This window comes from Molossus molossus, unplaced genomic scaffold (assembly GCF_014108415.1).
Source record: "Molossus molossus isolate mMolMol1 unplaced genomic scaffold, mMolMol1.p scaffold_m16_p_1, whole genome shotgun sequence".
Lineage (NCBI taxonomy): Eukaryota > Metazoa > Chordata > Mammalia > Chiroptera > Molossidae > Molossus > Molossus molossus.
Genome location: NW_023425344.1, coordinates 193982417 through 194006329, shown reverse-complemented (window position 1 = coordinate 194006329; position 23913 = coordinate 193982417). Strand labels below are relative to the sequence as shown.

Genomic DNA, 23913 nt, shown 5'->3' with positions numbered 1-23913 from the left:
GTTTAGTAGCTTACACTTGTAAGTCTAATATAGGGAATTCTAATTGCTAACAAGTATTTAAAATTCTTTAGCTCTGAAAATTCAATGTCTTAGAATAAAGTTCAGTACTTATATAATCTTTGAATTAAAAAATTAACTGAATTATATCTCAATGAAGCTATTTTAAAAATATAATTAAAATTGCTCCTAAAATGTTTTTTAAATATTAGAGCATGTATACAGAGAGGGTTTAAAAACTAACCTTTTTATTGCATTCACATACAATATTATCCAATTCCTGCTGCATAACACGGAGTTTGGCCTTCAGAAATCTGATCTGTGCTTCTGTGGATTTAAATAATTATATTTATCGCCTTTCACTGAATCTAAGACATCATCATTTGTAAGACAGACCATTATATTATGAAAAAACAAAAATGCTCAAGATGGGAATCCAACAGGAGATGCCTATTTGGGAAGACTAAATACCCCTAATGTAAAGATAAATGAACAAATCCACCCAACAGAAACAAACTGTTCACATCTCAACAATGAAGCCAAGTAAAGAAAGGGAGTAAAAAAACCAAACCACTCCTGAGAATTTGAACTACAAGGCAAGTATTCATATAAACTTGCAGACTGAATTCATACATACCAAGGTGGTCTGAAAATTTCAGAGAGATTTAAAGTGATCTAATACCTCACTGCCAAAATTTTCTCCCACAAACCCTCTTTTAGATCTACTTTTTTTCAATAATATCAGCAGTAAACCTTTGAGGTTTATAGGCCTATAAAAGTGAAAAATGAACTTAGATCTCACTTGTAATTCACTCAATCATTTATTCCAAAAATACTGTATATATTAAGTCTCTACTATGTTCCAGGCATAGAAGAGATATACGGCAAGCTTTGCCCTCATGGAGCTTATCTTGAGTAAACACTCTGAATTGTCTCCTAGAAGTCATTAGGATAAACCCCACAGAGCACAAAACATCGCCATACATATTTCCTGTTTCAAAGTTCTTATGAAGTGTCCCCAGTGTTACCACGGAGCTGATGAACTATGGTTGGCTCTAACCTACCTAACCTCCCTCTCCTTCTAGCCTCTCATGTAACTTCAGGCTAACAGGGGTTAGAAGGAGAATAATAAATTCAAAAGTGTGATGTTTACAATAGATGGTCTCTAGGGGAAAGAAGAAAGAATGGGAGAGCATGATTTTTTTCCTTCTCGCTCTTTCCCCAACTTTAGGTCCACAGCACTATCCTCCCCATCCCACTCCAACTTGAGTCTTACAAAGCAACTGTGCTGCTAAACTACTTTTTCATCTTCTACTCCAGGCAACCCAGGCAATCATCTGGAATAAAAGAATAACAGGGGAGACACCTAGGCCAAATATTCTCAAAAGGGAGGTAAAGTAGCAGAGAGGTGATTCAGCAATTAGAAAAACTAGCCATTTAAGGTAGTCTGTTTGTGCTGGTTCCCTGTATCTGGGAGGAGGAACACGGTAACAGGGCCGTGGTTCACTGTCTACTGAGGAACAGCTAACACCTGACTATTGTGTCCTTGAAGGCATCTTAACAGAGACATAAAGGCAACTTCCTGCTTCATTTAACTTCCCTCTTGACAACTAGCCCCAGAAAGCTTGGATAGGTCAATAAATGTAGTAAATGCATAAATGTATTGCTCCTCACTTATGACTAGCATGCAGCATGACAATCATCATTCATATAATTGTGATTTTCACAGAATTAGAGACATTTAAAGATAAAGTTTATAATAATCTAATACAAACTCTTCAATTTTGAAACTAAGATATTGCTATTATAGAGGGGCTAAGTAGCTTGCCTGAACTCACAATTAATTATAGTTGAGCATTAATTATACACACACACACACACACATATACACACACTGTCTTATTTTTTATTTACAATAACATCAGTGACTCCTCATAAATTTAACATAATTTTAGAGGTATTACTGGTAACTAACAATGTTTTTAGATGGTCTGAACTTAGTATTATTATTTTCCTAGTGGTATGAAGAAAATGAGTTTATAAGAAAAAAAATTATATTCATTAGAAAACTTGATAATTTTACCTGATGCTACATCTATAATTCATTTATCCTTTTGCATGTGTTAAATTAATATGCAGTAGGCAGAATACAGTAATGGTAAATAAAAAAATTCAAAGAATCGCCCTGGCCAGTTTGGCTCAGCGGTTAGAGCGTCGGCCTGCGGTCCGGAGAGACCCGGGTTCGGTTCCCGCTAAGGGCGCGTACTTCGGTTGCAGTTTGTCCCCGGCCCTGGTCGGTCGTGCGGGTAGCAGCCACTCGATGTGTCCCTTCACATCGATGTTTCTCTCTCTCTCTCCCTCCCACTCTATCTGTACAAAAAATGGAAAAATATCCTCGGGTGAGGATGAAAAAAAAAAAAAAAAAAAATTCAAAGAATCATGTTTTCTTATTTTAATGTTTCAATGATTAGCTTTGGGGCATTTTAACCTTATTTGAAGAGTGGTCAATGAAACCAACACCACAAAAGTAGAGACTAATTCAATGAAACCCTACTTACCCATGGTCCACTCATAACCAATTACTTCATTTATAATTCCACTCATTCCTTCCACCACCATGTCCCGCTAGATGATTTTGAAACAAATACATGACAATACATTTTTAAGTGCAAAAAATGTTCCTAAATATATTTTTCTAATTAATTGTGATATAAATAAAAGAAAACCTACCTGTTCCAATATCTTTACTAACACCACAAAAAATATCATCATCTATATAATCAGGTAAGCCTTCTTCTTCCAGTTGCCCTTCAATTTTGCTAACTGTTTTTGCAAGAGAAAAGTCTGAGAAATCCTCTGGAATGGCAACATCATTGGCAGTTTGTATATCAGAGTATTTCAATTTTATACTGAAAAAGAAAATTACATATATAAATGTACATAATATATATGCTTTATATATAATATTAAAAGAAGTTAAGACTCCTAGATATAAGTTGTATTCAAATTACAAAGCATGTCAAAATTGTCACAAATTTTTATCTTATAATGAAATCTATAATTGATACTTTCAAGGACTATACTATAACAGACTTAGTAGACTTTCAATCTTTATGAATCACACAACCACAGAGCTAAAGAAGGCTTTGTGAGGATAGTCTGTTAGGACACTGCCTCCAAACAAGTGAACATCAAAAATAAGAGTACTGCCCTGGCCAGTTTGGCTCAGCGGTTAGAGCGCCGGCCTGCAGTCCGGAGAGACCCGGGTTCGGTTCCCGCTAAGGGCGCGTACCTCGGTTGCAGTTTGTCCCCGGCCCTGGTCGGTCGTGCGGGTGGCAGCCACTCGATGTGTCCCTTCATGTCGATGTTTCTCTCTCTCTCTCCCTCCCACTCTGTCTGTACAAAAAATGGAAAAATATCCTCAGGTGAGGATTAAAAAAATAAATAAATAAAAAAAATAAGAGTACTAAACTTGGTCTCCTAGGTCAAATCTAGCCTGTGGCTTTTAATTTTACATGTTGCTAGGGAAGAACTGTACAAATTGATAGCACTCTAGCCATAATTCTGCAAAAAATAAAGAATAATACCTCTTGAAAAAGAATTACAGAGTGAACAGTTATTAGCTCAAACTCAACATTTTTTTCAACCTAAAGAAACACATCGTAACCAGGATCAAAGTCAACCAAAAGATTGGATTTACTTTGACACATAAATAAAGGCTTATGCCCTGGCTGGTTTGGCTCAACGGTTAGAGCGTCGGCCTGTGGTCCAGAGAGACCCAGGTTCTGTTCCTGCTAAGGGCACGTACCTCAGTTGCAGTTTGTCCCTGGCCCTGGTTGGGTTGTGCGGGTGGCAGCCACTTGATGTGTCCCTTTCACGTTGATGTTTCTCTCTCTCTCTCTCCCTCCCACTCTATCTGAACAAAATATGGAAAAATGTCCCTGGGTGCGGATAAAAAAAAAAAGCATAAATAAAGTCTTCTGAATTCTATCTAGAAAAACAACCTTTTCTTTACAAAGTAAACATGAAGTCTGAAAATAAAATAATCCTTTCCAATTATGTATGTAGTATATATTCTTTTCTTCAATTAATCCATTTTAGATTTTCTCTTCCTACCCTTTCACTCTATTTTTCCTTTCTTTTACTGAAAAAACAAAAAAGAATATAACAAAAAAACAAACTGATGAACAAAATAGACCCAGAGTCATAGAAGTAGGGTACAGACTGACAAACCTCGGAAGGGGGGGTGAGGGGGAGGGAAGAGATAAACCACAGAACTTATATGCATGTATGCATAACCAATGGGCACAGACAACAGTGCTGGGGATGGGGCAGGTTCAGGAGGAGGGTGTCAATGGGGGGAAAAAGAGAAACATCTGTAACAAATTAATAAAAACAATTTTTTAAAAAAGGTTATTTAGCCAATTAAAAGACAAGAATTACAAAGTTTTTCCCAAATTATAATGCAAATGGGAGTTTGAGTAAGTAATAGACATATAAATGTAATAACTTACTGTGAGTAAAAAGCTGATGGGTACCCAACCCAAAAAGCCTCGTGGGTCCCATTTTATGCTTAAAATACTAAGAACAGTCTTGAATTCTTTCTCATCAAACACAATAGAACAGAAATTTTTATTCTATTATAGTCTTGTTTAGAGCAAGCCAAATCATTCTATATCTCAACATGTACAATAAGGTATGGTGCCCTGTTAAATACTCAAAAAGTATATGATTATTTAGTCTACTTGACAGAACCAGGCAGAAAAAAACCATCTAGGTTCTAATCACTGTTCTAAGAAAGTATCTCACCAAAAAAATCATTTAAAATTTTGAAATGTATTTTTCTTAAGAAAATACAAAATTAACTGCTGCGAGATATTTCTGAGTAGAAAATGTTTTAAATTACTGACTGTAGATAGATATATACAGTGTAATTTTGTATATTTGGGGGTAAAAATGTTCTGGAGAAGCAGAAAAGTTTTGATAATTAAAAATGATGATACTGGCCCTGGCCGGTTTGGCTCAGCGGTTGGAGCATCGGCCTGCAGTACAGAGAGACCCGGGTTCAGTTCCCGCTGGGGGCACATACCTCGGTTGCAGTTTGTCCCCAGCCCTGGTTGGTCATGCGGGTGGCAGTCACTCGATGTGTCCCTTCACATCAATGTTTCTCTCTCTCTCTCTTCCTCTCTCTCCCTCCCACTCTATCTGAACAAAAAATGGAAAAATGTCCTCGGGTGAGGATAAAAAAAAAAAAAAAAAAATTATGATACTGTAAATTATAAAATTTAAAATAAAAGTGTACTTCTAAAACTGCATTATACCTTGAATTTGTTTTTCTTCCTTTATTTGCAGAATGTAGTTTTTTTTGAACCTTGTTTACTGGATCAACGTTTTTGGTCTCTGGCTACATGAAAAGAATTTAAATTACTGATTAGTGAGATTCTAATCATTTGCCAAAGAAAGTAATTTTGTAATACACAGACTTGCTAGTTTGCTACATAAAAGAACTGCTAGTTTCATGAAATTAATCAAACTGTGTTTTTAAAAATCCCAGAACTGTATAGCTGGAAAAGACCTAGATCATTAGGACCAAGAGATTCCAAGATAAGGGAAAGCAGTCCCAAAGATGCAAGGTCATTCAGCTAGCTGGTGGAATGTTAAATTGAATATTCTGACTCACAGAATTTAGCTCTCTTTACTGGTTACTCCCCAGACAGTCTTTCATGCATACTGTTACTTCCACATAAATCCGTATGGGTGGGGAACTTACAGACCACAGTAACCTCAGCACCTACAATACTGACCTCTACATGTAAAAATTTAAATGAATGAATAAACCTTTTAAATCACATTCTTTGTATATGAATACTTTTCTTTTTCAGATCTTCTATCTAGTAAATTTGGGCTTCAGAGAGAAAACTAAAAATTCCATAGGTTACAGACTCATTTCACTTAGCCTTTTTTCAAATACAGCTCCAAAACGTTCAATGAAATTATGAGACAAAAACAAATTCCATTTACTTTATGAGCAAAATTTCATGAGGACATCTCTTCTGAGTATCAAGGCTTATATTCTATTTCTAAAGTCATAACCCTCCCCTGTTTCATCTAAGAAAAGTCTAAAAAAAATCCCTAAATTTTACAGAATGTAATTGCATTCATAAAAAATTTGATTTCGTACCTGAGTTTCTGAATGTAAGTGAACTGTCCCTTCTGATAAATGACCTCTACAGACCAAAAATAAACATATATTAATAATAATAGATGATACTAAACTGAGACATAATAAAATTCAACAGCAATTATATTTGAAAGGAAAAATATACATCAAGTAGACTGCTATAATTCTAGGTATGCATATGTTAATTTATTTAACATGAGTGCCAAAAACAAGAAAAGTGTTTTGGTTAAATAACTCACATTAAAAGTGGGGTACTCAAATCTTCCCACAACATTAAAAATACAACTAACCAACAGAACAACCATCATTCAGAAACCACCTAAAATCTAGCTAAATGTAAGTCCTACAAGTAGGGATTTAAAGAAGTAGCCACATTAAGTCTAGCAGTGGGAGTGGAAATGTAGAACAGGCTGGTCTCACACCCACAAGTGCTGGATAAAAATCAGGATGAATATCTCAGCTGCGGAGGTCCCTCCTGAGAAGCCAGGGGTCCCAGCCCCACCCCAGGCTCCCCAGCCCAGGGTTCAGATGCCAGGAAAAGAAGTCTCCATAACTTCTGGTTGTAAAAACCAGCAGGGAACCCTAGCCAGTGTGGATCAGTTGGCTGAATGTCGCCCATGCACCTAAAGGTTGCTAGTTCAATTCCTGGTCAGTGCACATGCCCAGGCAGTGGGCTAGATCCCCAGTAAGGAACATGCAGGAAGCAGCTGATCAATGTTTTGCTCTCACAATGATGTTTCGTTCTTTCCCCCTCTCTTCCTAAAAATCAACTTAAAATTAAAAAAAAAAAAATTATAATAATAACCGGCAGGGATATGGCTAAGATCAATGGCTGCTGGAGTCCCAGGTAGTTCTTATGGCCCATGTGCAAACTTACTCGGCCTCATTCCTTCTGAGCTCCAGCACTTGGGCAGTAGCTTGAAAGGAAACAGGGACATACAAAGAGGAAATGAAATGTCAGGCATCTGAGCAAGAGCTGGGTGAAAGGCAGCTTTCTGTCAGATAAAAGTGCTGGCAGAGCCCAGAATGGGTAGCTCAGTTGCTTAGATGATGTCTCGATTCACCAAGGATGCGGGTTCCATTCCCGGTCAGGGCACATAGAAGAATCAACCAATGAATGCATAAATGAGTAGAATAACAATCGATATTTCTCTTTTTCTCTGCTCCCCACCCTCAAAAATCAATAAATTTTTTAAAATTGTTTTTAAGTGCTGGCAGAGGCCACTGTTTTGTTTTGTTTTTCCTGAGAGCCCCGCCATAGAGCCGGGAGGTGGGTGCCATATCTAAATCTCCATGCTCACACTATTTGCCCTGCCCTGGTGGATCCCTGAAACCCTGCCCCACCTAATTTGTGAGCCCACCCAGGCTGTTTCCAGGGGTTTTCCCATACAAATGGCCTGCCTTGGTTCAGGCTTCAGCCTGTCATAAAAATCTCTCCAACAAGTAACATCTGGCCTCCGCATGCCCCATACCTCTAGCTAAGTGGCCCCAGGCCTGGCACTAGCAGCAGCCGACCTTGGTTCGCAGCTCAGCCTTGCTAGGGCACCTCCAAGCCCAGCACAAGAAGCAGCCATGTGCAGATTGCTTTGTAGCTCATGCCAGGTGACCCCAGGCAGAACACAGGCAGCAGCTGACCTTGGCCCACACCTCCTGGGAGGCTCCAGAGCCAATGCACCCAGTGGACAGCTTCAGACTGTCAAAGCATCACCCAACCACCTCCACAAGTGACACACTCAAAGGGCAGACTCAGCAGGCACCAGAACCTGTCAAGTAAGTCCATCTCTGTGGGGTGAGCCCCAGCAGAGTTATCTCCATGGTGGTCAGTGATCACAGCCAGTCCTTGCAGTCATTTAGCCTGGGGTAAATCCCTTCCACTGATGTCCCAAGAGCAATCAAGACTCAACTACAAAAGAAGGGTATACACAGCCCACATAAGGGGCACACCTGATGTACCCAGCTCGAGTGAATGGGGAGGCTATGCCACTGGACCCTACAGAACACCTACTATAAAAGACCACTCTACCAAGCCCAGGAGACATAACAGCTCTACCTAATACATATAAACAAACACATAGAGGCAGCCAAAATGAGGAGACAAAGAAGCATGTCCCAAATGAAAAACATAACAAAACTCCAGAAAAAAAACTAAACAAAATGGAGACAACTAATCTATCAGATGCAAAGTTTAAAACACTGGTTATAAGGATGCTCAATGAACTTGGTTGAGAATTTCAACATAGAGATGGGAAACATTAACAACAGCGACAGAAAACATAAAAATGAACAAGTCAGGAATGAAGAATACACCAACTGAAATGAAGAATACATTACAGGGAATCTACAGTGGAGTAGATGAAGCAGAGGGTCTAATCAGAGATTTGGAATATAAAAAAGCAAAATCCCCCAATCAGAAGAAAAAGAAAAAAGAACCCAAGAAAATGAAGATAGTGTAAGAAGCATCTGGGACAACTTCAACATACCAACATTCAAATCATGAGGGTACTGGAAGGAGAAGAGAGAGAGCAAGAAATTGAAAACATATATTTTTTAATGACAGAAAACTAACCTGGTGAAGGAAACATATACAAGTCCAGGAAATAGAGAGTCCCAAACAAACTGAACCCAAAGAGGCTCACACCAAGACACATCATAATTAAAATGCAAAGGTTAAACACAAAGAGAGAGTCTTAACAGAAAAGTAGTTAGTTACTTAACAAGGGAGTTCCCATTAGACTGTCAGCTGATTTCCCAACCGAAGTTTTGTAGCCCAGAAGGGATTGGCAAGAAATATTCAAAGTGATAAAAAGCAAGGACCTACAACCAAGATTACTCTACCCATCAAAACTATCATTTAGAATCAAAGGATATACAAAGAGCTTCCCAGACAAGAAAAGGCTAAAGGAGTTCATCACCACCAAACTAGTACTACATGAAATGTTAAAGTATCTTCTTTAAGAAAGAAAAATAAAGGATAAAAAATATGAACAATAAAATGGCAACAGATAGATACATATCTATCAACAATTAAATCTAAAGAAACAAAATAAGCGGGCAAGCGGAATAGAAACAGACTCATAGATACAGAGAACATTTTGACAGTTACTAGATGGGAAAGGGTTGGGGAGTTGGCTGAAAAGGTGACGAGATTAAGAAGTGCAAATTGGGCCCTGGCCAGTTTGGTACAGCTGTTAGAGCGTCGGTCTGCGGTCCGGGTTCGGTTCCCACTAAGGGCGCATTCCTTGGTTGCAGTTTGTCCCCGGCCCTGGTTGGTCATGCGGGTGGCAGCCACTCGATGTCTCCCTTTCATGTCAGTGTTTCTTTCTCTTTCTCTCTCTCTCTCTCTCTCTCTCTTCCTCTCTCTCCCTCCCACTCTATCTGAACAAAAAATGTCCTCGGGGAGGATAAAAAAAAAGAAGTACAAATTGGTTGTTACAGAATACTCATGGGGGTGTAAAGTATAGCACAGGGAATATAGTCAATAATATTCTAAAAACTATGTATGGTGTCAGATGAGTATGAGATTTATCAGGATCATCACTTAGTAAGTTATATAATGTCTAATCACTGGGGAGTACACCTAAAACTAATACTGTGTCAACTGTAATTGAAAAATAAAAAATTATTTAAAAGAAATCATTCACCTTTGATAAGATATAAGATAATGTCCATTTTTTTGCTTTTTATTATTTTATTAATTTTTTTTATTTTTTATTTTATTTTTGTTACAGATGTTTCTCCTTTTTTACCCCATTGACATCTTCCTTCCCATCCTCCCCACCCCATCCCCGGCTTTGTTGTCCATGTCCATTGGTTATGCGTATATGCATATAAGTTCTGTGGTTTATCTCTTCCCACCCCACCCCCCAACCCCTCTTCTGAGAGTTGTCAGTCTGTATCCTACTTCCATGTTTCTGGATCTACCCTATTCCACAGACTGTTATGTTCATTATATTCCACAAATAAGTGAGATCATGTGGTATTTGTCTTTTTCTGCTTGGCTTATTTCACTTAGGATAATACTTTCCAGGTTCCTCCATGTCGTCTCAAAGGATAAGAGATCTTTCTTTCTTACAGCTGTATAGTACTCCATTGTGTATATGTACCACCGCTTTTTTATCCATTCGTCTACTGATGGACACTAGGGCTGTTTCCAGATCTTAGCTATTTTGTAAATAGTGCTGCTATGAACATGGGGGTACATATATTCTTTCTGACTGGTGTTTCAGGTTTCTTAGGGTATATTCCTAGAAGTGGGATCACTGGGTCAAATGGAAGTTCAATTTTTAATTTTTTGATGTAACACCATAGTGTTTTCCATTGTGGCTGCACCAGTCTGCATTCCCACCAGCAGTGTACTAGAGTCCCCTTTCTCCACACCCTCATCAACCCTTGTTGTTTGATGATTTGTTGATGGCAGCCATTCTGACAGGTGTGAGGTGATACCTCATTGTTGTTTTAATTTGCATCTCTCTGATGATTAGTGACGTTGAGCATTTCTTCATGTCTCTTGGCCATTTGTATGTCCTGTTTGGAGAGGTGTCTATTCAGCTCCTCTGCCCATTTTTTAATTGGGTTCTTTGTCTTCCTTTTCTTGAGTTGTATGTGTTCTCTATATATTTTGGAAATTAACCCCTTATCTGATGTATCATTGGCAATGATGTTCTCCCATACAGTGGGTTGCCTTTCCATTTTGATGGCTGTTTCTTTTGCTGTGCAGAAGCTTTTTAGTTTCATGCAGTCCCATGTATTCATTTTTTTCTTTTGTTGCTGTTGCCTTAGGTGATGTATCAGTAAAAATTCTGCTGCGTATGATGTCCGAAATTTTGTTGCCTACATTTTCTTCTAGGATTTTTATGGATTCATGAGTCACATTTAAGTCTTTTATCCATTTTGAGTTTATTCTTGTGTATGGTGTAAGTTGATGATCTAGTTTCATTTTTTTGCATGTAGCTGTCCAGTTTTCCCAACACCATTTATTAAAGAGGCTGTCTTTACTCCACTGTATGCTCTTGCCTCCTTTGTCAAATATTAATTGAGCATAGTGTCTTGGGTCCATTTTTGGGTTCTCTCTTCTGTTCCACTGGTCTATATGCCTGTTCTTGTGCCAGTACCAGGCTGTTTTGATTACAGTAGCTTTGCAGTATAACCTGATATCTGGTATTGTGATCCCACCTACTTTGTCCTTCTTTTTCAAGATTGCTGTGGCTATTTGGGGTCTTTTTTGGTTCCATATGAGCTTTTGAAGTATTTGTTCTAGTTCTGTGAAATATGTCATTGGTATTTTGAAGGGTATTGCATTGAATCTACAGATTACTTTGGGTAGTATGGACATTTTAAAGATGTTAATGCTTCTAATCCATGAACAAGGTATGTGCTTCCACTCTTTTATATCTTCCTCTATTTCTTTTTTCAATGTCCTGTAGTTTTCTGGAAACAGGTCCTTTACTTCTTTGGTTAAGTTTATTCCTAGGTATCTCAATTTTTTTGCCGCGATGGTAAATGTGATTGTTTTTCCAGTTTCTCTTTCTGTGAGTTCATCATTGGTGTGTAAGAATGCCATCGATTTCTTCTTCTTCTTTTTTTTTTTAATCCTCACCTGAGGGCATTTTTTCGTTTTTTTGTTCAGATAGAGTGGGAAGGAGAGAGAAAAGAGAGAGAGAGAGAAAGAGAGAGAGAGAGAGAAACATCAACATGAAAGGGACACATCTAGTGGCTGCCACATGCATGACTCAACCAGGGCTGGGGACAAACTGCAACCAAAGTACGTGCCCTTAGTGGGAACCGAACCCAGGTCTCTCCGAACCGCAGGCCGACACTCTAACTGCTGAGCCAAACCAGCCAGGGCCCATCGATTTCTTGATGTTAATTTTGTATCCTTGTCCATTTTTTTTTCTTTAAAGAATAATATAGCACAAAATGATTACCCCAGGGCTTTTTATTGTGTGCCTACTCAATGTTATCCTTTGTCTAAGCATTTAAATACTTGGTCAGCATCTATTTTCCCCATTATATTGTGAACTCCATGAGGGTAGCAATTATGTGTGCACTGTTCACTGCTCTATGCCTGGTTTTTATTGTAGTACCTGGCATATAAACTCTTACATGTGCACTAAATATTTATGAACAGTATAAATACATATATCTAAAATATAGTTCACCTTTACGCACAAAATTTTCCAAATACATTTATAGTGTGTTTTTTAAAATTACAGGTGACATTTAATATGACTTTATATTAGTTTCAGGAGTACAGCATTGTGGTTAGATATTTATATAATTTATGAAGTAAACCCGCAGTCTAGTACTCACCTGACACCAAACATAGTTCAAAATATATTTGTAGTTTAAAACAAAGAGTGTTTATGGGGTCTGAAAATTATGGCCCCCGGGCTCAATCCACCCATGTCCATTCATTTACACATTGTCTATAGATATTTTCACACAACAGCAAAATTGAATAGTTACAACATAAAACGAATAGTTCACAAATCCAAAAACATTGTCTGTCTCCTCATAAGAAAAGTTTGTCTATCCCTGATCAATTTTCTAGATAATCTCCAACACGTCTTAATATTTCAGAAAACCTATCATAATGTCCCCTAAGAGGACATAAAAACAAAATTACTTTCTTTTTTTTTTTTTTGGTACATGTCCCTAGTGGGAACTGAACCCAGACTCTCTGGTCTGCAGGCCGACGCTCCAACAGCTGAGCCAAACAGGCCAGGGCTAAAAACAAAATACTTTCCATCAGATGCCACCTACTGTACTAGTCATATATAGATATTTTTTCAACATTAAACACAAAGATATACTGAGGTAGACCTTATTAAATACAACATCTTAAAGAACCAGAAACAGCTCTGGAAGAAAAAATGGTTTTCAAAATATCTTAAAATTACAGACTAAAGAATCATTCTCAGCCTGGGCCAGATAGCTCAGGTGGATAGAGTGTCACCCCAATATGTCAAGGTTGTGGGTTTGATCCCTGGTCAGGGCACAAAGAATCAACCAATAAATGCATAAATAAGTAGAAAAACAAATCAACGCGTCTCTCACTCTCTCAAATCAATCGATCAATAAATAAAAATCATTCTCCATGACACAAAAATGTTGCCAAATTTTATATAAATTTCAAGTGTCCTCTTTAACCACCCTCATTTTAAATGGATACCTGCCATTTCTTTACATTTTTTGCATCTTCCATCTCCCCTCCCCCCACCAGATATATATACATATCAGCCAAAAAACATTTAACAGTTATCTGTCTCCCTCAGTTTCAGCAGAATGCTATTACTTTGCTAGTATTATTTCCATAAAAAAATAAATAAACTAAAAATCACAGTATTGATTGTTTTTGTTAAACATCTCCATGAAAGGTTTGTGTGGAATATATAATTGAAATGATTTGTATGTTAGACTTTGCTGCCAGCTATACTTTTAGGAAACTAAATTCTGGTTTCTGTCACACAATGTTTGGCAGAGTAACCCTGGATGCTGAAGACTAATTATAATATATACTGCCTGACAATAATAATTTAGGTAAATTATCCTTGTTCCAAGCTGAAATGGATTGTCTCTTTACAGAATTTATTATCTCCCATCTTCAGCCATTCCCAACTAATAGTCTAGTGCCATGTTTCATGTGGTAAAAGCTATCTGTTCAAAAAAAGTCATTTTTTTTAAAAAAACCACATGCTCTATGTAAATAGAGATGTCATCACTGCTCTGCACATAAAGAAAATTTAGTAAAAGAAAATCAACAGATTTATTTTTATGCTTGTGGAATCAGTTTCTCACTTGCTTCAACAGAAACTAGAGATCAGCTATTATTACCATCATTTTAATCTTTTAGTTCACTAAATAAAAGCCATGCACCCTGGCAGGTTTGGCTCAGCGGTTAGAGCATTGGCCTGCGGTCTGGAGAGACCCGGGTTCAGTTCCCGCTAAGGGCACGTACCTCGGTTGCAGTTTGTCCCCAGCCCTGGCTGGGTCACGTGGGTGGCAACCACTCGATGTGTCCCTTTCACCTCGATGTTTCTCTCTCTCCCTCCCACTCTGTCTGAACAAAATATCGAAAAATGTCCTCGGGTGAGGATAAAAAAATAAAAAAAGCCATGCCTAATCTTATTTGTAATCCAAAGTTTGGAATTTTGATAACTATTAAGCATTATTTTCCATATAATATCAGAGCATTACATGTAATAAGGATAAGTAGTTTCATGATATCAGATGATGAAGTAAAAAATTTTATGAAAAATTTGTTTAATTTAAAAACAAATTAAGAAGCAACACACTAGGCATTTACTTCTTGGAAGCAGGATTTGTTCTGTTTACTCACCATTGTACCATCGGTAGCTAGACATGGCAATAATGGTATTAAAAATTATTACTTTTTCAAGTTTATTGAGATATCATTTAAACGCAGCAAAATACTCCTTTTCAGGTGTACAGTTCTATAAATCTGAACAAACTGATATGACCATATAAGCACTACAACAACCAAGGGATTATTCCATCATCACAAACTGATTCCTTGTTCCACTCCCCTAAGCCTCACACACCACTTCTCTGATTTCTGTCCCTATAGTTTTACCTTTTCCAGAACATCAACTAAATGTTTTGGTCTGGTTCTTCCACTTAGCATCTATGTTGCTGCAATATCAGTAGTTCATTGCTATTTATTGCCAAGTAGTATTCCACTGCATGGATATACCATGATTTGTTTATCCATTCACTACTTGATGGATATTGAGTTTTGGCAATTATAAATAAAACTGCTATAAATATTTGCATACAAGTTTTTGCTTGGAAATATGTCTTCATTTCTCCTGGTTAAAGCTAGAGGGGAACTGCTGGATCATATGCAATAATTATTTTTGAGTACCTCAATAATGTTCCAATATTTCAAATAGGAGCCAATATACTGCTGCTTAAATACATTTCTTTTTTGTTTCTAAGCCCTCTAAGGTGTTTAAATATTACACCCTAAATTAGGGCTGTACAACTCTCACAGCCTGCTTCTTCATCTTAAAAGACTGGAAGGACCTACAGCTATTTTAAGATTTAAATACTAACAATTTAGGTCCATCACTCTTAAAGTTTCTTTGCTGGTATAACTCTCAAAAACTAGTGAGTTCCTTACTTATTTGATTCCAGTCAGTTCCATGTGCCTTTAGCATGCCCACACTTCTTTCTAAGACTTATTTCTTTACCCTGAATACTTCCCCCTCCTCTCTCTCTTTTTCTCCTTCTCCCCAATCCAATTTAAAAATGGGTTGTTTCGAGGTTGTCAGACTTCTATGGGAAGACTATACCTATAATTAGATCTTTGTCACGAGCCATTTTATCCAATTGCAAAGTTTCACTAGGTGCCATTTAATACAATTCTTGCCCTGAAGAACCTTAATCCATTGGAAAATGTTATCCATAGTTGTGAAGACCACACCTTTAGTCTGATCTTTGACTCAAGGTTGAGCTTTAATAGGCTTTGGTTCCTCAAAGATTTTCTAAATTTTATCTCGATTTTTGAGATTCAAAAACAACTAACTCTACAAAGCAAGGATAAACAAAACAGTGTAGTATAGGCATAAGATATATCAATGGAATACAATGGAGAGTCCAAAATAGAACCATGTATCTGTGGTCAGTTTATCTCTGACAAGGGTGCAAAAGTCACTGAATGGGGAAAGAATAGTCTTTCCAACAAATGCACTGAGACAACTGGATATCCACATGACAAAGAATGAAGGTTGACCCTCATCTCATACCACATACAATAATTAACTCAAAATGGGTCAAAAACCTAAATGTAAAAGTGTCATTCTCTTGAAGAAAATATAGGGATAAATCTCAATGACCTTGGGTTTAGCATTGGATTCTCAGATATGACTCCAAAAGCACAGGTAACAACAACAGAAGATAAACTGGATCTCATAAAAAATTGAAGCAGGTAACTCTTTCAATATTCGAGGCCTCTAATTCCTAAAATAATCTCCATATTCCCTTTCATTTCTACTTGCAAAACAACCAATTCTTTCCTAAACTTGTCTCCTCAAATACTGTGCCAAATCCAGCAATAGTAACAATATTATTAATAGTAATACTAATATTCCATTTTCCAACTTCCTCCCCTACAGCACAAACTCATTACAAATCTCTTCTGCCTCCCAATTCGCCAAAGGTGACAATTTTACTAAATTCGTTGCCACTATATAACAGTACTCCTCTATCTTGCCAGCCTCCAATATCAGTTTCCTTGCTAGCTACCACCTAACTGCTAAGCTAAAGCCACACTTTCAGTTTTTGTTATATAACACATGACTCTCAATATAGACTGTTATATTAGTTAGAATAGGCTAGGATGTTAATCCCAAAATCTCAGCAGCTTAACACACTCAAAGGAGGAGGGAGAGGGAGAGGGAGATGGGGACAGGGGGAGAGAAAGAGAAGAGAGAGAATATGAATGAGAGTCCATTTTTCTTTGTTTCACATGGTCACCCAGAGACCAAGCTGGGAGGTTTCACTGATCATGACAGAGAATGAGTCAGCTGCAGGTTCAAACACCAACTCCTGTCTGTTTAGGCTTGAAAGAGAATAATTTGACTTCTGCTTATAGCAAGACTAGGATATTTGGTGATCACCATTGCCTCTGCAAGATTTCATAGTTTTATTCACACAGATCCTATACTTTTCCTGTTAAATTTAATCCTGAATATTTTCTTGGTCCCTAATTTCTTGACATATCTGAAATTCACATGAAATTCAAAGAAAAAAGATCTAATATATTTTACTTTTATATATATATATATATATATATATATATATATATATATATATTTTTTTTTTTTTTTTTTTTTTTACCTAATCCTGATATGCAATTTTAAAAGAAAGGTAGTATAGTTTGTGAGAATGGGTTTAGAAATCTTATGAACTCTGATTTGGATCTCTGTGAAATCCCTATCCATATGTCCTGGGACAAGCTACTGAACTCTAAACTGCAATTTCCTGATTTTTAAAATGAGGCCAATAATATTTATTTCAAAATAATACTTTCAGAATTAAACAAAATAAAGTAGGTAAAGGGAATACACATATCTGACTGGAATAAACCCCCAATTATTAGTAGTTTATACATTATATCACTCTTCAAATTATAGATTTACTATACTTACATGCAAAGTGATTTTATATAACAAAGGATCCACATACACCATTAAAAAAATGTTCTCCCTGATTGCAAATTATATTACAAAGCTATCGTAATCAAAATAGTATGGTCATAAAAACAGACACATAGAACAGAATAGAGCACCCAGAAATAGATACACGCATATAGGGTCAATTAGTTTACAACAAAGCAGCCAAGAATATACAATAAGGAAAAAAAATTTCTTCAATAAAGAGTGTTGAGAAAACCAGACAGCTTCATGTAAAGAATGAAACTGAACCACTATCTTACATCATATACAAAGATTAACTCAAAATGGATTAAATACTTGAATATAAGACCTAAAGACATAAAATTCCTAGAAGAAAACATAGGTAGTAAGCTCCTTACCATTGGTCTTGAAGATGATTTTTTGGATTTAACACCAAAAGCAAAAATAAACAAGTGGAACTATATTAAACTAAAAAGCTTCTTCAGCCCCGCTGGTGTGGCTCAGTGGTTGAGCATCAACCCATGCACCAAGAGGTTGCCAGTTCGATTCCCAGTCAGGGCACTGCCCAGGTTGTGGGCCCGATCCCCAGTGGGGGACATGCAGGAGGTGAATTGCTGTTCTCTCTCATTGATGTTTCTGTCTCTCTCTCCCTCTCCCTTCCTCTCTCTCTAAAATCAATAAAGAAAATATTTTTTAAAAAACTTCACAGCAAAGGAAACCATCAACAAAATGAAAAGGCAACCTACTCCTTTTGAGGGTAGTAATGAACACAGAGAGAATGCTATGAAGGCCTCTAGCATGCTGCTAGAGTATAGGTGATGGGGTGCTGCCTGCCTAACCTCAAATGCCTCATGCTGCCCCTCTACAACATGCACTTCCTTGTGCCTAACCATGTCTTCCTCAAGTCTTGCTTCTGGTACTTTTCGTCTCAGCTGAAGAAGAAGGAGAAGAAGTCTTCAGGGGAAATCATCTACTGTGGGCAGGTGTTTGATAAATACTCCCTTCAGTTGAAGAACTTTGGCATCTGGCTGCACTAGGACTCCCACATTGGCACCCACAGCATGTACTGGGAGTACCGGGACCTGACCACCACAGCTATCCTCACCCAGTGATACCACACCCACACCCACTCAATCTAGATCATGAATGTGGAGGAAATCTTGCCACTGACTGGAGAGTCAAGCAGATCCACAACTCTAAGATCAAGTTCTCATTGCCCACTGGGTCCTTCAACACCAGCACAAGCATCACCAGCATAAGCCAAGCTTCACCACCAAGAGTTCTAACACCTTCTTTTAGATGCAGGGCCTCCCTGCTTCCTGGTCTAACCAAATAAACTCCTTGGGAAAATCATGGTGGGGGTTGGGGGACAACATACTGAATGGGAGAAAATATTTTGTAAATCATATATTGGATAAAGAGTTGATGTGCAAAATATACAGAGAACTCATACAACCCCAAACAATCCAATTAAAAAATGGGCAGAGGATCTGAACATTTTCCAAAGATGACATACAGATGGCCAACTGGTACATGAAAAGATGCTCAACATCACTAATCATAAAGGAAATAAAAATCAATACCACAATGAGACAGCATTTCACACCTGTTAGAATGGTTATTACCAAAAGATAAGAGAGAAATGCTGGTGAGGATATAGAGAAAAGGAACCCTTGTTTGCACTGTTGGTGGAAATGCAAATTGGTGCAGCCACTATGAAAAACAGTATGAAGATTCCTCATAAAATTGAAGAGAACCACCATGTGATCCAGCAATTCCACTTCTGGATATTTTTCTGAAAAAAACAAAAACACACTGGAAAAGATGTGCGCACCCCATGTCTATTGAAGCATTACTTATAATGGCCAAGGTATGGAAACAACCTAAATGTCCATTGACAGATGAATTAATAAAAAAGATGTGGTATATAAATGCAATGAAATCTTATTCAGCCATAAAGAAGACCCATTTGCGGTAACATGGATGGACCTTGAGGCCATTATGCTAAGTGAATAAGTCTGACAGAAAAAGACAAATATCATATGATCTCATTTATATGAGGAATGGGGGGCGGGGGGTGGAGGGAAGCTCATAAAAGCTCATAGATACAGAAAACAAATTGGTAGTTGATAGAGGCTGAGGGTTGGGGGAGAGGAAAAAACGGATAAAGGGAGTCAAAAGGTACAAAATTCTAGTTACAAAATAAAGTCATGGAGATGTAAATGTATAGCATAGTGACTATACTTAATGATACTATACTGCATATTTGAAAGCTGCTACAAAAGCATATTTTTTAAAAATATTTTTTCCTTTATTGGTTTTAGAGCGAGAGGAAGGGACAGGGAGAGAGAGACAGAAACACCGATGAGAGAGAACATCAACTGGCTACCTCCTTCATGCCCGCCACTGGGGATCGGGCCCACAACCTGGGCATATACCGTGGCTGGGAATCAAACTGGCAACCTCTTGGTGCATGGGTCAATGCTCAACCACTGAGTCACACCAGCCAGGCAAAAGCAGATCTCAAAAGTTCTCATCACAACAAAAAAATTCTGTAGCCATGTATGTAATAGATGTTAACTAGATTTATTGTGATGACCATTTCACAATATATAAATAATCAAATAATTGTTGTACACCTGAAACTAATATGTTATATGTTGATTAGATCTAAATTAAAAATAAAAACAATCTTAAAGCATTTACCCAGTTTAAAAAAAAGACATTTGAGAATGTAAGTCACTTACCTTAAACTGTAATCATCTTCCTCTTCATATGGTTTAATTTTTGTTGAAATTGACCGAGATCGTACTTCTTGCTGATCTCTCTAGTTCAATGAATAAAGATAAGTAACATAGGGGAAAAAAAACTCACAAAAGTAGGATTTATTCAAGTGCCTTTCTGATCATTACATTTCAGAGCTGTCCACAGTTTCCACAAAATCAAGGCACAGAATTCTAAATGCTATGATATGAAAATAAGATCTGTAATAATGTAGTTCCACTTTTCATCCATTCTGAGTTAAGAAAGTCAATTATAAGGGGAAAATGTAAGCATATCAATACCTTTATATGATTTTATCCGACTCCTACTTCCACACTGCATTAGAGTCTTCCATCTTATATAACATGCAAAGGAAATTAGACTCACAAGAAATGAAAATATAAATCCGTTTAATGGGTAGAAAAACTTGTCGAAAATCACACAAAACTTCAGTATTAAGAATACCATGCAAAGGCTAAAAAAAGAAGCACTAAGAGTAAAATTTTTGGGCAAAGATATATCAAGAAATGAAAGTGAGCCTGGCGGTGTGCCTCAGTGGACTGAGCACTGTCCATGCACCAAGAAGAGGTCACCAGTTAGATTCCTGGTCAGGGCACATCTCCAGTTTGCAGGCTCAATCCCCAGTAGGGATTGTGCAGGCAGTGGCTAATTGATGTTTCGCTCTCATCGAAGTTTCTATCTCTCTCTCCCTCTCCCTTCCTCTCTAAAATCAATAAAAAAAAATTATAAAAAAAAGAAATGAAAGTGAGTAAACAAATATTAAAAGTGGCAAAAATTATATCCATTAGCTTCTGTGGGGCAAGAATGCTCTCTCCCCCTTTTCCACCCCTTCCCAGTTTTCTACTCTACTCTTCTTTGAAATAAATAAATTAATTAATTAAATAAATAAGTCCTTACTAGAGGGCTCTTGGAACAGAATACATAATGAATCCTCATTCTACTATCAATGGATTTCTTTCTTCATGTATTTTCTAGCTCTTCAGACACTAACAAAAACTAAAAGATGCAATAAAAATATTCTTTTTTTTAGCCCTGGCTGGTGTAGCTCAGTTGGTTAAGCATCGTCCAGTGCACCAAAAGATTGCTGGTTCAACTCCCAGTCTGGGCAGGTATCCAGGTTGTGGATTCGATCCCCAGTCAGGGCATGTGCAGGAGGCAACCAATGGATGTTTGTCTCTCACATCAATGCTTCTGTTTTTTGCTTTTTTTCTCCCCTCCCCTTTCCTCTCTAAAATCAGTAATAAAAAAAAATGTATTTAAAAAAAAAGATTTATTTTTTAATAAAACAGTTCATTACAAATTCGACCAGTATATCTGCATCCATTATCTAAATGTTACCCAAAATGTTATTATATGTGTGTGTGTGTGTGTGTGTTTATTCTAAACTAACAACTAATAATGGATATGTATAAGGCCTTAAAATAAAATACTGCCTCTTCATTCCTTGCCCCATCAACTCCAAGATGGAGCAGAGGGTAGGGTTTAAAACAGCGGTTCTCAATCTGTGGGTAGCAACCCCTTTGGGGGTCAAATGACCCTTTCACAGAGGTCACCTAAGACCGTCGGACAACACATATTTCTGATGGTCATAGGAACTGAGACACAACTCCTCTGTCTGTCTCCAGGAGGGTCCGCCCACATGCAGATAAGCCCATATACATGAGGAACTATATTAAAGGGTCGGGCATTAGAAAGGTTGAGAACCACTGGTTTAAAAGAAAGAATTACAATTAAATTAGAGTTTAGAACTAAAAAAAAAGTTTGAGGGCAGTCACTTTATTCCTCTATGAAATGCTACTATATACTATTAATACAGGGACTGCTGATGCTTAAGGATAAATGCTTAAAGCAGGAATAACCAACTGTTACCCAAAATGAGGCAAAATATGCTTACATTGTCAAGTGTTATATAAACTCACTACATTTTTCCTAACTATAAATCTGATTATGGTCTAGCCCTAAGAATTTAAGTTATAGCCATTTGATGATTGCTATCCTTTATCCAACTTTTACCCAGAGACTACTTTATTTCTTTCCTTACTGAATTACTAGTGTTAATTCTACATAGCTACCCACAAATATTAATTTTAAAATAGTAGGACAGCCCTGGCCAGTTTGGTTCAGCAGTTAGAGCGTCGGCCTGCGGTCTGGAGAGACCCGGGTTTGGTTCCCGCTAAGGGCACGTACCTCAGTTGCAGTTTGTCCCCTGCCCTGGTTAGGTCGTGTGGATGGCAACCACTCGATGTGTCCTTTTCACATCGGTGTTTCTCTCTCTCTCTGTCTCTCTCTCTCTCTCTCTCTCTCCCTCCCTCCCTCCCACTGTATCTGAACAAAATATCGAAAAAATGTCCTCGGGTGAGGATAAAAAAAAAAATAGTAGAACAATGTATTAAATATTTTTGTTCTTATTAGATGACTGGAAATCTAAATGGAAACACTTTTAGTGACTTTTGGAAAATGCGTGCTTATTAAAAACACATGCATGCATATATACACATACTTACCTATACATATATCTTGTCCAATTTGTGATAATTCATTGAGTTGAAAATTATGCTTTGGGTACTTTTTCTGTATGTATGTTATAAATCAAATTCAAAAGTTAAAAAAATTAACACTGGCTAATGTAGCTCAGTTTTCAGTCCCATGAACTGAAAGGCTGCCAGTTCAATTCTGGCTAGGGCACGTGTCCAGGTTGTCGGGGGTGTGCAGGAGGCAGTCGATCAATGTTTCACTCACTCTCTCTCTCCCTCTCCTTTCCTCTCTCTCTAAAAATCAATTTAAAAAATCTAAAAACAAAAAAATAAAAGTTAAAAAACTAGCATTTACATGGAATTACTAATAAAATTTACTTACTATTGCTTCCTCAGCTTGTCGAACCAGATCAGCTGTTTTTGCCTCCAATTCTGCATTTAAACGCCTAAAAGTAGAAAATAATGTATTAATTAGGATATAGTGAAGATTCTAACAAAAATAAAAGTAATTAAATTTCGGTGACTATAGGTTAGCTAATCAACAAATTCTAAAACAAACATGACATTTTATTCTAAAACTAACATAGCTATTAGAACACTTATCTCCAACTCCCCATGAGTCCTCTTTTTTGTGTTTGTGGTAGAAATTCAGTCAGTATAACTCCTGTCCTCTCTCTGACCCTCACTTCAGGTGGAATGACTTATTTGGGAAGAATAAACTGATGGGTTCCTCAACGCCACTCTTTATCGTCTTGGGATGAACTACAACTGGGGACAAGAGTGAGACAGGGTGGTCTGGGGTGTTGGTGTGACATTTTTATTATATTCTCTTCTATTTTTCACCTATACACAATTTTGTACTATGTTTTCCCATAACAAACAGAAGGAATATATTTATCTCTTTATAATTAGTGCCTTAATGGATATAAAATACTATAATGAGCTAAAGCTAACATAATGTACTAATCTATTCCTATTATTATTTCAAGTACCCTTTTCACTTTTAAAGGTAACACTATAATAAACATATTCAAAAGCATGTAACTTTTTTATTCTACCCATAGAATAAAACAATAAAAACAATATTCTAGATCATCTAGGATCTTTTGAAGTTACATGAAAAAAAATATGTTAAGCAATTCTTTAAAATGAGATATTTTGTTGTTTGGTTTTCCCCCTGATATGTGATTTAGAAGTTAACACAAACCACTTGTAACACCATCACCCCACCACCCACCAAAAAAATAAAATAAAATAGGCAGCAACATGTCCCCTCTTAATGTTTTAGGAAATATTTTTATATCTTAGGATAAATTAA

General features: G+C 37.2%; 1 protein-coding gene across 3 annotated transcripts in view; it reads right to left on the bottom strand.

Annotated features, from left to right (window-relative positions):
* The window catches only part of TEX9 (testis expressed 9), a 54308-nt gene extending 31111 nt beyond the window's left edge, over positions 1-23197 (bottom strand). Inside the window, exons 1-7 of one of the 3 annotated variants that reach the window (XM_036266023.1) lie at positions 23179-23197; positions 22978-23041; positions 20085-20164; positions 6179-6224; positions 5319-5401; positions 2728-2906; positions 242-324 (exon numbers count right to left, since the gene is read on the bottom strand). In XM_036266023.1, coding sequence (XP_036121916.1) covers positions 242-324; positions 2728-2906; positions 5319-5401; positions 6179-6224; positions 20085-20164; positions 22978-23041; positions 23179-23180 — 537 coding nt within the window. In that variant the 5' untranslated portion in view covers positions 23181-23197. Of the gene's footprint in view, positions 1-241; positions 325-2555; positions 2623-2727; positions 2907-5318; positions 5402-6178; positions 6225-7055; positions 7071-20084; positions 20165-20402; positions 20483-22977; positions 23042-23178 lie in introns of those variants that run through there. The other 2 variants (XM_036266042.1, XM_036266032.1) reach the window with 2 other exon arrangements.
* Positions 23198-23913: the final 716 nt, after the last annotated feature.